Source organism: Gymnoscopelus microlampas (assembly GCF_963454915.1).
Source record: "Gymnoscopelus microlampas genome assembly, chromosome: 2".
In the NCBI taxonomy this organism is placed as follows: domain Eukaryota; kingdom Metazoa; phylum Chordata; class Actinopteri; order Myctophiformes; family Myctophidae; genus Gymnoscopelus; species Gymnoscopelus microlampas.
This window is the reverse complement of record NC_139939.1, coordinates 60,864,020-60,877,348: the sequence shown is the minus strand read 5'-3', so window position 1 is coordinate 60,877,348 and position 13,329 is coordinate 60,864,020. Positions and strand designations below refer to the sequence as shown.

Here is a 13,329-nt window from a genome sequence, read left to right as displayed (position 1 = left end):
TGAGAACCACTCTCAGCCAAAACATTCACAGAAGAGGGCTCATACAGTGGTGTAAAGTAACTAAGTACATGTACTCAGTACTGTAGTTAAGTACAATTTCGAGGTATTTGTACTTTAATGGAGTCCAGTTTTCCGCCACTGCGCCCATTAACGCTTTGGTCGTCCCTTCGAGGCGAAAGAACACCTCCTATGAGACACATTAACCAGTCAATCTGGCTCCAACGCCGTCATGTCGTCGAGGGGAGAGCACCTCCTATGAGACATTAATCAGGCAATCAGGTTCTGCCGCGGTCTCTCAAAGTGGGAGTCCAAGGCTGCAATAGACATAGCATCGTCCTCATGTTGATCAGCAACATCGACAGTATCATGGCCATAGTTCCCATCTCTGACCTGGAGTGGATGCGCTGGGGCCACAGCATCGGTGCGGGGAGCACCAGGCTGCAGGTTGAGAAGAAGAGCCTTAATCTGAGCAAACTCAGAGGACTCCTGACGTCTCCTCTTGACGCCTGAGGTCCTAGTACATGGGCGCTGGCGCTTAGAAAGACCCCTTACAGGGCTCAAGACTGGCATTCCTGAGGGAGGCAGTGTGTATACCTGCCTGTCTCTCACATATCATGATTTGTGTGCATGGGGATCTCACCTTAACAAGCTCAGTGCTCAATGAGTCTTCCAGTTTAGTAGACCTTGTATTGCGAATTTGTACTTCCATGTACTGATGTTCTCATGTCTTACTAAATAAAGTACATCAATCAATCAATCAATGCCCAAGGCCAGGACAGTGTGGGCACAGGACATGGCCATCGTCTGATCCCAGAACAGCCGAGCACGTGTTGCAGGTGTCACAGTTGCTCTCTTCCCTTTTTTTTTTCCCCAGCGACAAGCAGCAGTGGATGGGAAACACTCACAATGCTGACGCTACGTTGCGGTGGTCCGCACGTGGTTGTAAAGCGGCAGAATGGGATACACTCTCAACGCTAATACTTTATACTCCTTTCGTCCAGCGACAAGCAGTAGCCGAGTGGGAACACTCACAATGCTGACGCCATGTTGCGGTGGTCCGCACGTGGTTGTAAAGCGGCAGAATGGGATACACTCTCAACGCTAATACTTTCCCCTTCTTTCGTCCAGCGACAAGCAGTAGCGGAATGGGAAACACTCCTAATGCTGACGCTATGTTGCGGTGGTCCGCACATGGTTCCTCAAAGCGGCAGAATGGGATACACTCTCAGCGCTAATACTCTCCATTTCTTTCGTCCAGCGACAAGCAATAGTTCAGCTTGACACACTCAATGCTTACGCTATTTGGCGGTGGGCCGCCCGCCATGGCTTCTCAAAGCGGCAGAGGGAGATGCACATTCCATTATATCTTTTCTCTTTCAGAAAAAATGTTATCCATTCCTGTAAACACAGCCCAATACATGCACTCACCGTCGCCAATGTACAGCCATGGCTCCAAGCTATCCGTGTCAGGACAACAACAACAGTGCAGCGGGCTGAAGCTCACGCTGCTATTGTTGTTAGCTTCAGTGCTAGCAAGCTAGCTCCATTCACCGCTGCAGGGCTGCTCCTACATGCGTCCTTTCTTTTCCTTTGCGGTTCTTTCCGATGCCCCTATGAACGGGGTAATCCAATGTATAAAGCAGACTACGCAGTCTCTGGAGGACGAACTAATCCGTAGCCCCAACCGTGTCGGTTGCGAGACTCCATGCGCAGCTGCAGATGATCGACCTACGCCTCTTGGAGGCGAAAAGATGAAAGAGGATGATCGCTGTGTGCACCGCACCTATATAGGTGGCGTGCGTGTACACAGGTCACGAGTGACTTTGTTGGTATTAATATTCGACCTATGCGCGAGCGCGCGATGAATATCCAGGTGTTGAAAACACTGCCTCTGGCGGTCAGAAGGAATGAAGTAGAACTAACCTTATTCCTAACCTTAACCTCAGTAAAACTAAGTCTAAACCTAACCTTATTCCTAACCTTAACCTCAGTAAAACTATGTCTAAACCTAACCTTATTCCTGAACTTAACCTCAGTAAAACTATGTCTAAACCTAACCTTATTCCTAACCTTAACCTCAGTAAAACTATGTCTAAACCTAACCTTATTCCTAACCTTAACCTCAGTAAAACTATGTCTAAACCTAACCTTATTCCTAACCTTGACCTCAGTAAAACTATGTCTAAACCTAACCTTATTCCTGAACTTGACCTCAGTAAAACTATGTCTAAACCTAACCTTATTCCTGAACTTGACCTCAGTAAAACTATGCCTAACCTTAAACTTATATCCAACCTTATCCTCAGTAAAACAAATACAATAAAATGGGGAGTGTGTTTTTGGGGCGAGTTTTTTTTAGCAGGTGAAACTGGAAAAACAAAAACACCGGGAAGATGTAAATTGGAACGTTGTCTTTGTGGAGCTTGTTTATGGATATAATATGCGGGGACAGACGGTATAAAGTCCTCTAAATGTTCTCTGTCTGTCTCTCTGCAACACAGCAGAAAGCATGTGACGCAGCTATAGTCTGTGATTACTGTGTTGGGGCGGAGGGGGAGTAGGAGCTGACTGACACACATGGTTAATCTTAATACCACAGTGTTTTAGCTATAAATGAGCTCCGGGTCCAGTACGGGTCTAGAGACCCGGTCAGACCGGGTCTAATACATTTGAATTATCCTCGGTTCGTTTCGGAACTGGTCCTGTTTGCCTCAGTACCGTTTCGGGCCGGGTCCACCTATCCACGGGTCCGTTTCGGACCGGGTCCAGTCATTTAGAATGTTTTCTCGGTTCCGTTCGGACCGGTCCAATTATCCACGGGTCCGTTTCGGTTCGGATCCCATTTTTTTTACCCTTGGACTACCCTCTAGTCCAGCGGTCTTCAACAGGGGGTCCGGGACCCCTAGGGGGTCCTCGGAGCTACTATAGGGGGTCCGCCAAATCTTTGTGTGATTGGATTTAGTTTTTTTACATTAACCACTTGAACCCTAGAATTCCTTTTCTGAGGAGAACAATAGCCGAAAATAGCCGATCTACAAGCGCGAGGCGTTGAGAGCTTGTGTTGAGAGCGTTGAGAGCTTGTAGATCGGCTATTTTTGGCAATGAGGCTATAGGTGTAGAGGGAAAAATCTGAAAAAATGTTTAATCTGAAACACAATTAATCTGAAACCCAATTTTATACAATATAGAGTAGGGGGTCCCTGCTTCATCTCTCTCTCAGCTAGGGGGTCCTTGGCCTGAAAACGTTGAAGACCCCTGCTCTAGTCTAAAGGTCTTAACAGACGGGAGCGGTGGACGCCATCATGGTTGTTTTGTCGTCCTGTGCGGTGCGGTACTAGCCTAGCATCACTGTGTGGATATGAGTCTGGTGAATCCATGAGGACGTTCTGTTTCCCAAGGGGGCGGGATCAAAACAATGGCCCTCGACGCAATTGGTTAGACCTACAACCAACTACCAATTACAGTCTCCCATATTTGAATACTGGGCCCTGATTGGCCACCCACGTCTTCTGGAGCAGGAAGTGGATTCTCCATGGAGCGGTGCCAGACCCAAATCGCAGAGTGACATTCTTTTTTTGCACTCGCAGATTGGTCTGGTCCCAGGCTAGTGCGGTACGGGGGTCCCAGGCTAGTGCGGTACGGGGGTCCCAGGCTAGTGCGGTACGGGGGTCCCAGGCTAGTGCGGTACGGGGGTCCCAGGCTAGTGCGGTACGGGGGTCCCAGGCTAGTGCGGTACGGGGGTCCCAGGCTAGTGCGGTACGGGGGTCCCAGGCTAGTGCGGTACGGGGGTCCCAGGCTAGTGCGGTACGGGGGTCCCAGGCTAGTGCGGTACGGGGGTCCCAGGCTAGTGCGGTACGGGGGTCCCAGGCTAGTGCGGTACGGGGGTCCCAGGCTAGTGCGGTACGGGGGTCCCAGGCTAGTGCGGTACGGGGGTCCCAGGCTAGTGCGGTACGGGGGTCCCAGGCTAGTGCGGTACGGGGGTCCCAGGCTAGTGCGGTACGGGGGTCCCAGGCTAGTGCGGTACGGGGGTCCCAGGCTAGTGCGGTACGGGGGGGAAACAAAAGCTCACCACAATGCAGCTCTGCAGTGGCGTGCACAGACATTTTGAGGGGCAGGCGCTCAAGTAAATTATACTTTTTTTTGTTTACTTGGTCTGCTCTTTTTTCCCTCTACACCTATACCTCTTTGCCAAAAATAGCCGATCTACAAGCCCGCAACGCCTCGCAGCGCGAGGCGTTGTGAGCTTGTAGATCGGCTATTTTTGGCTAAAGTTCTCCTCAGAAAAGGGATGCTAGGTTTCGAGTGGTTACGGTCAGTGGTGAGCTGTGGATTTTTGAACTAAGGGTACTGTATTTTATGACGTCACGTGCGCGCGCACAGGCATGTGCACATAGCCACTTACTAATACTGTATTCAACATGTGATTATTAATGTATTTATATTTCTTATTATTTTGTTGCATTGTTAATTTGTTGTTTTTATTTTTGTTTCAATTAATCAATTATTTTATTTTCCTTTTAGTTTTATATAAAAGCCCTTTACATAGACTCACCCACACATAAGCAGTTAAAATAATCAGACAACTTGTCTTTGTCTTGTCTCAGAGAACTGGGTGCTCTGCTAAGCGATCCCCTTCACACTCTGCAGTGCAGAGACTGTTGTCTCTCATTGTGAGAGGAATGTAACATATTCAATTCAAGTCCATGGCTTTTCTCCAGTAGCCCAATGTTATGCAAAGCAGCCAGGTAGACGCTATTGAGAATGTCTCGCCACTGACGGCGGCGGCGCGAACCTTCAGAGGCTATTGTTTAAACTTTAAGGTGTTAACGACCGCCGCTGACGGTGAGTGCATGTGGAGCACGCGCGAGCTCCCAGCCCCCACAGTCTCAGAACTAAGGGTACGCCGTACCCGCCCGTACCCCCTAGAGCTCAACCCTGGTTACGGTAAAAAGAAAAATCGTATCACATAAAGATTTGGCGGACCCCCTGTAGTAACTCTGAGGACCCCCTAGGGGTCCCGGACCCCCTGTTGAAGACCCCTGCTGTAAACTGAAAAAAAAAAACGTTTTTTTTTTTTTTCTTTCAAAAGGGCACTTCTGGTCAAGAGGGCAAAGGGCAGGTGCTCTAGCACCACCTAGAGTCCATCTGTGCACGTCCCTGCAGCTCTTGCCGCCCGCGGGCGTGTGCACACACGAGCACCAGAATTTCACGGGACCGCGCCCGCTTTTTTTTTTCTCCCCTAATAAAGTTAATTCCCTCCCCCTCCCCATGTAAAGTGTCTTTGTGTACTTACAGAGAAAGGCTCTATAAATGTGAGATATTATTATTATTCCTGTTCTATAACCAGGTGGAGGAGCAGCAGGAGGAGCAGGAGATCTACCGGGAGCTGGAGAGGCTGAGGAGGGAGTGCGAGGAGCAGGCGGAGCGCCTGGAGTCTGAGAGGAGGAGGCTGGACGAGCAGGAGAAGGAGCAGGTGAGCGGGGGGGGGGGGGGGGGGAGATAAATAAGCAACAGGGCCTATGAAGAGACACTCAGAATGTGAGCTTGTAGATCTGCTATTTTTGGAGGGAAACAAATTGGGGCCAGTGTGAACATGAGCCGGTTTTAACCCTTTTGAGACCGGGAACGCATCTGTGTGTCATTTTTTTAGATTTCTTTGGGCTATTCAAAAAAATAGCAGATCTACAAGCTCATAGCGCGGCACCGAGTGCCGCGCTATGAGCTTGTAGATCTGCTATTTTTTGGGGGGAAATCGTGAAAATGTGTATATCGACCTTTTTTTCTTTTTCTCAAGATCCCATCGTTGGGGAGGATGCACGTCTGTTTTTTTTGGGAAGACGTCACATCCCTCCATTCCCTTTTTAAAGGCTCCTAGGATCATTCCTAAGTTGCGTTAGAGCGCCCTCTTGTGGAAAGAAAAAAGTAAAAAAAAAACTCGACGGGTGTATTTGCAAAAACGTATATAGGCGTTTTTGGCACCCATTGTGTTAAAGGATCTACACCAGGGATGTTCAACTAGATTAGGCAGGGGGCCACAATTACAGAATTACTTGAAGTCGGGGGCCACAAGACGGTGACAACAAAACCGTTTGTTGTGTGCTACTGGTCCGATAGGACACAATAATGGACACATTATGGTAACTTATTAGGGCCTGCTTCAAACTGATTTAGCATTTTGATGTCTGATAGAAAAGGTTCAGTGTCAGTCCTTGGTGCACGTGCTTAGATGTTGATATCAAGAAAATAGGAAGCAGATATGTCAGTGTGCTCTGCTCTGTACATGGAAGTGTCTTTGTGTGAAGAGTATTAGAGGCAGGCTGGCAAGGTGATGTGTTTACATGTCCGTATGAATGAAAGTTTTTTTTCATTTAGTTTTTAGCACCCAGTTGATATTAAGAGCAAAGCTCTTATGGTGTGTTTGAAGTGGATGAAGATGGAGAGGCTGGAATATGGACAACATCCACACAAACCTAACACATACAAGCTAATGGATGCATAAGGAGAATCATTTCTTTGGTGTAATTGACAACCTCCACTCAAAACTCAGAAATAGTTACAAATGGATGGTCCGTGATGGATGAACTGCACTCAAAACCCCTGTTGTGCTCTTTTATGTTGATGTGCCAGCTACATGGTGAAAAGAATTATGATTGCTGAACTACTTGAAAGCTACATTATTCTGAAAGCAGTGAGAAGTAGTATAGAAGTAGACAACATTTCTGGCTGTTTATTTTTCATAACCGCTCGTTAATGGTTAATCAATCATTAACAGATGAGAATAAAATGTAGAAACTATTTAGAATGGATGAACGTTAGTGACTCACTCAGGGTCCCAAACACATACAGTACCAGTACTGCATTTGCAGTCAAGACACTGGTTCAGGAACTCAAATGCGGGTAAATGTAATCTTTGGTGCGTAAGTCAACCAAAAGAAATGTGTTAAAGTAGCTCACCTCATCGTACTTAAGAAAGGTATCTGGTCTTAAAATATGTATAAGTATCAAAAGTAAAAAATAAAGACCTTTTAACAATATAAAGAAGGGGGCATGATGTGGCGCAGTCGGTAGCAATATGTACCAGGGGCCACAAAAAAAGCTCAGCTGGGGCCGGATTTGGCCCACGGGCCGCCAGTTGAATATCACTGATCTACACCATGAATTTTAAAAAAATCTAATTAATATCATATTGTTTATGTCCCTCAAACGTTTTTCAAAAGGTTTGAGCCTAAATCAAGCCTCAGATATACTCATTCCAACTACCTTCTCTCTGGCTTATAAAGCACTTTCACCTGCAATACCAATATCTTTACATTTTATTATTTTATTTCCATTTCTGCTAAGCAGCAAGCTATATATACTTAGATGATTTGTATTTATATTAGGATAAATGTGCGCGACTGTAAAGACAAAACGGAAGTGGGGAGGAGGCTTCACGTCCGGTTTATATTCTAATCATGATCAGAGCTTCAGAGTCCCAGACTGTATGACCGCAAACATTTGAACATTGTGGGAGGCAACAGTCTGACCACACGACACTATACCGCTAATGACGTCACTTTCAGGGGCAAATCAGTTTGGCCTGTTTTGAGACCAATTTACATAAAACCCCAGATATGCTGTGAAAGCTTGAGTGTTCAAACACTCACACAAAAAAGAAGAAAAAGTTAAAATTCATGGTGTAGTCCCTGTAAGTAATAAAAAAAAATCACACCCTGTGTGAAGTGAGTGGTGCCTTGCTTAGCTTGGCTAACATGTTCAATCAGCCAAGCTAACATGTTCAATGTTAGCTTGGCTGATGGCACTGATGTCACTTTGAAACATGTAAACAATGTTTCAAAGTGACACACCTATTTATAGGGCTCTATCATCGTCATGCGTCTCGCTAGCCAATCAAAGCACACCCTTTCAACATATTGTCACGTGTCACGTGATGCTTGACCAATGTTAGCTTGGTGGACACACGGACATACATACATACGGACACACAGACAAAGCCACGTATAGGAGTGGTTGCCTTCGGCACCACTCAAAAAGTGTGCTTTTGCCCACTATTCCTTCATATTGTTTCATTTCACACTGTGGTGTTGGTGATACTTAGAGTTCTTCTTCTCTCATTATTCATATTGTGGTGGTGGTGATACTTAGAGTTCTTCTTCTCTCATTATTCATATTGTGGTGTTGGTAGTTAGAGTTCTTCTTCTCTTATTATTCATATTGTGGTGTTGGTGATAGTTAGAGTTCTTCTTCTCTCATTATTCCAGGTGGGTCTGGTGGGCCGCCTGGAGGAGGCGCTGAGAGAGCGCCACCAGGTGGCCGACGGCCTCCTGACGCGCGAGGAGGCGCGGCGTCTGGAGGAGGAGAGGCGGGCCCTGGGGGAGATCAGGGAGGAGCTGCTCCGCGCCAAGGAGGCCGCGGAGCAGCAGCAGCAGCAGCAGGAGGAGGAGGAGGAGGAGGAGGAGGCGCACCACCACGATGCACAGAGCCGCTACGCTCACTTCAAGACCGCCCAGGGGGAGGAGCTGGGGCTGCAGGTATACAGGGGGAGGGGTTTCAGGGGGAGGAGCTGGGGCTGCAGGTATACAGGAGGAGGTGTTTATAATGTTGGTTCAGAATCTTATTTTACAAAAAATGATTTCTGCCAAAAACATTTATAAACGTTTTTGAGAATGAAGCTATTGCTGCCAAAAACGTTTTATTTTTATTTTTATCAAAAACAAAATAAAAATATTTCTAAAATTATTCTTTATTTTTTGGTTTTTTTCCGTTTTTCCGTTCTTCACCAAGAACCAGGAGATAACACTTTCCAAAAAGTTGCTGCTCCATTCACTTCAATGTTAAAAAATAAACGGAGAAATAAATATCATTTTTCCTGTGTTTTACCATGTAAACTGCTGGCAGTTTTTGAATACTATTTTTGAAAAACCCTGGCAGTTTAAGATTTAATTATTTCTTTTTTTTTTCTTTATAATTTTTCTTTTTCTTTTATATATATGTGACCCTCTTTGACTGGAGGACAGTCATTTCGCTGGTGGCCATTCTTCAGGAAAGCAGAAAAACTTCAAAAACTTCATTTTTTATCCAAAATGAGTTTATAGCCCAGTTAGACTCTTCACATACTAGAGTATGTCTGACAGAAATTTCAGAGCTTAAATCGACATGTAAATATGAAATAAATGCATAAACATGTAGTAAAATATAAGGTTAGAGTTAGCATTTGCTAGCATTGCTAACCAAATCCTCAGTTTCCATCCAAACATCGCGAAATCGCGGTAAAATCCGCTATTTCTACCCGATCTTTTTGAAAGGTATCACTAGTCTGTTGGCTTGTGTCTAATGTAAATTTCAAATAAAGATGTATTAACAATCATATTTTGTTAAAACTGTTGTGAAATTGTATCTCTGTTTGTCCTCCTGGGCCACTGGTTCCAGCCGGTTCCAGCAGGGGGCAGTGGCAAATTCTTTGTCTCAGAGAGCATACAGAACAAAGAGAGCCTTGGAAACAAAAGAATTGCATCCCCCGCTATGCATGATGGGATTGATAGCCCAGTAGTGCTACTCTGAATGAGAGCCATTGAAATGGTGTTTTCTCTACTTAAGAGTTTTAACTTGATTTAACTTGACTTCAGTTCTATAAGTTGTAGTTTCAAAACTATTCACTCAATCTTATTAACCAATATATCATTATTTTGCTATGATTCCCTGCTTTCATATGGCATGAAAAAATTAAAATGAAAAAATGCTAGAAGACTGTCTCCTAGTCAAATTTGGTCACATATATATATATATATATATATATATATATATATATATATATATATATATAATTTTTTTGTTTATCTTAGATTTACCTTTGTTTACATTATTATCAGTTGATATAAGACCTGTGAAGGAAGATGATTGGTTGGTTGACATTCAGCGTCCCTCCCACATTAATCCCCCTCTCGCCCCGCCCTGCCCTGTGTGTCCAGGAGGAGGCGCTGACGCAGGTGGCCCTGCGTCTGGAGAGGGAGGTGGCGTCGGAGCGCGCCGCGCTGCTCCTGCTGCAGGAGGAGGGGGAGGAGGCGCGGGACCCTGCGGAGGAGAGCCCGGTCAGACAGGAGGAGGAGCACAGGCTGACGCAGAAGGAGAGACAGCTCTCCTCCCTGACTGAGAGGAGGCTGCCCTCCCTGGCCCAGGAGAAGCACAGGTACGACTCATCTACAAATGTGTTACAGTTAATGAGGGAAACCAGTACGTGTGGTAGAGATGAGTGGATAGGGTTTATCGTTAGCCTGGTAAACCCTCCCTCCGGAAATCTAATTTCCATTTGATTTCAGGAGTGAGTCTGGCATGATCGCCCATTCTGCAATATTGGCTGTGGGCTGGAGTTGGGCGGGAGTAATACCGTTGACTGACAACCCCTTCAGCCAATGATCGTTTTTCCCCTTCAGCCAATCAGCAGTTCATTTTCACCACCTCCAGACTATGTGACGCAACGGGACTTTTGAGACGGCCATGCCCAAAATAGGTTGCCTTATTGGGATACATGTGTGTCACTCCCCGCCCCTGCCGGCTCTGTCATGATTAATTGACCACATATATGAAGTTAAACAACTAAATTCTATCCAAACGATATCTTAATAGTAAATTCCGTGCCTCAAAAAAGAAGTTTGAGACCGTTTTAAGAACGAAAGTAAGAAGTGAAGGCACTCGGACAACAACAATGGCTGCCGTTCGTCTTTTGTCGGCTGCACTCAGGCTGCACTCGGCTTCATTCGGGCTCACTCGAACTCGCCACCTGATTGGCCAACTGTCGCTGTCAATCACAGAACGATGTGCGACGACGCTGAGAGGCTCGTCAGTTTGGCTTACAGAGCCAATATTGCAGAATGGGCGTTCAGGCCAGACTCACTCCTGAAATCAAATGGAAATGAGATTTCCGGAGGGAGGGTTTACCAGGCTAGTTTATCGTCACCCAAACCCACATATACATGTTCATTTTCCATCCGCCATCCAACCGCGGTTAATTATATCATCCTATTTCTAGATCCGCACCAACCGCATCAAATTATTATTATTTTCCTGACGTTAGTTTTCTTATAAACAATGTTACCACTGTCTGTCACCATGTAGTGACTGTATACAATCCATATCTATGGTAACAACAAGGCAGAGTTTCATTCATTTTACTTTCGCTTTCATAGCTTTGTTGCCATGTCTGCTTTTATAAGCGACTTTTGGGCTAATTTGGCGCTTGTTTTGGGCTTGTTTTCATAGACCTGGTTGCTTATTTCTCTCGCAGAATCTGGCTGCTGTTCAAGATTCCGTGCTTTTTAAAAGCTATAATATAGGCCTACAGATTGATATCATTAATTCAATTCCTGCAGTATTTCACCCGCGGTTTATCCAATATTAATTAATGATTATATTTGATTGACCCAAATCCACCCAAACTGAGGTTAACTGCGGCAACCGCGGCTAAACCCGTGATCCACGCATCTCTAACGCGTGGGACTAGTGGAACGAGGAGGAGCGCCCGTTTTTCCACGCGCCAACCTATAGGCCTATAATAGCTTTTAAAAAGCACAGAATCTCGCCGTGCGGGGGTCTTAGAAGCTCATAGCGCGGCACTCGGTGCCGCGCTATGAGCTTGTAGATCTGCTATTTTTGAATAGCCAAAGTGTAAAATAATGCTTTTTTAGCTCAAATCAAAAAGTGACACAGATATGTTCCAGGTCTTAATGGGTTAAAAAAGGCTCTGTCTCAGCTCCTGTGTATATATTTTTTTACTATGTATTTTTGGCCGAGAGCAAAAAGGAGGCCGTGATGACATTTTTTTAACACATTGCCTGCCAAAAACATTTATAAACGTTTTTGACAAAAATAAATAATAAAAAAAAAGAAAAAAATCTAAAAGTATTCTTTATTTTTTGGGTTTTTCCATTTTTCCGTTCGTCACAAAGAACCAGGAGAGAACATTTTCCAAAAAGTTGCTGCTCCATTCACTTCAATGTTAAAAAATGAACGGACAAAAAAAAAAATGTTTTCTATGTTTGAGCTGTAAACATGCTGGCAGTCTGTGAGTAAAAATCACTGGCACTATGGGCAATTATTATGACATCTATGTCATTCTTTCTTGTTTTATTGACTTGGCACTGAATGACCACACCCCACGCTGAATGACCACACCCCACACTGAATGACCACACCCCACACTGAATGACCACTCCCCACACTGAATGACCACACCCCACACTGAATGACCACACCCCACACTGAATGACCACACCCCACACTGAATGACCACACCCCACACTGAATGACCACACCCCACACTGAATGACCACACCCCACACTGAATGGCCACACCCCACAGGACCCTGGAGGTGCTGGAGCGTCAGCGCGGTGCCGGCGGCCTGGACAACACTCTGTACCAGGTGGAGAAGGAGCTGGAGGAGAAGGAGGAGCGGCTGCGCCTCCACAGCGCCTCCTCCAGGCAGCTGCAGCAGCTGCAGGAGACCTACGAGTTCACGGCCAACGTGGCGCGGCAGGAGGAGAAGGTCCGCAGCAAGGAGAAGGAGATCCTGGAGTCCAGGGAGAAGCAGCAGGTACAGTATATATATATATATATATATACAAGCGTTGCCAGATTCTCTTTTTTTTTCACGAGAGAAACAAGCAACACAGGGTCTATGAAAACAAGCCTAGAAGAAGCGTTACTAGGTCACTTTAAAACATATATGCATCGGCTATTTGAAAAAAAACATTCTGTTTCATACCTTTCATAAATCACACATTAGGACTGGGCCATACCAAGAAGATTCAGTAGAAAGATTACATTTAGCTTTAAAGGGATAGTTTCTCCTATGAGCCCGAGATCGAACTGGGAACCTTGCGGTTTTTCCAGTTCACTCTATCCGGCCACTCTACCCCTGAGCCACTGCCGCCCCGTGGCCACTGCCGCGTTGCAAGTCCCCTGTTCACTTTGTTCAGATGGTTAAAAATGGCCGCCATGTGTGCTAGTCGTGCACACCAGTACTCATCTGCGAACAGGTGTGCATATTGGGATTGCTCAGCAGACAGAAAGCTTTGTAATTCCTCCCTCAGTTCGGAGACACGCGACAAAACTTTCCCTCTGGAAAGCCACCGCACTGCGGTGTGCAGCAGCAGCAGCGTTTTGTGTTCCGCCCCCATTTCCTCGCACAGGATGGCGAACAGCCGGCTTTTCAAAGGTCGTGCTTTAATAAAGTTAACGATGCTTACCGCATCATTCAACACGGCTGAGAGGTCTTTTGATAAAGTCTTTGCAACCAGCGCCTCACGGTGTAAAAAGCAATGCGTTACCATGAC

The 13,329-nt window shown here is 45.8% G+C and overlaps 1 protein-coding gene across 3 annotated transcripts in view; it reads left to right on the top strand.

The window, feature by feature from the left end:
• kif16ba (kinesin family member 16Ba) overlaps positions 1–13,329 on the top strand; it is a 112,714-nt gene that overhangs the window by 70,702 nt on the left and 28,683 nt on the right. For all 3 annotated transcript variants that reach the window (XM_084082711.1, XM_084082709.1, XM_084082710.1), the window contains exons 20-23: positions 5,348–5,473; positions 8,262–8,531; positions 9,969–10,186; positions 12,356–12,587. In XM_084082711.1, coding sequence (XP_083938837.1) covers positions 5,348–5,473; positions 8,262–8,531; positions 9,969–10,186; positions 12,356–12,587 — 846 coding nt within the window. The remainder of the gene's footprint in view (positions 1–5,347; positions 5,474–8,261; positions 8,532–9,968; positions 10,187–12,355; positions 12,588–13,329) is intronic.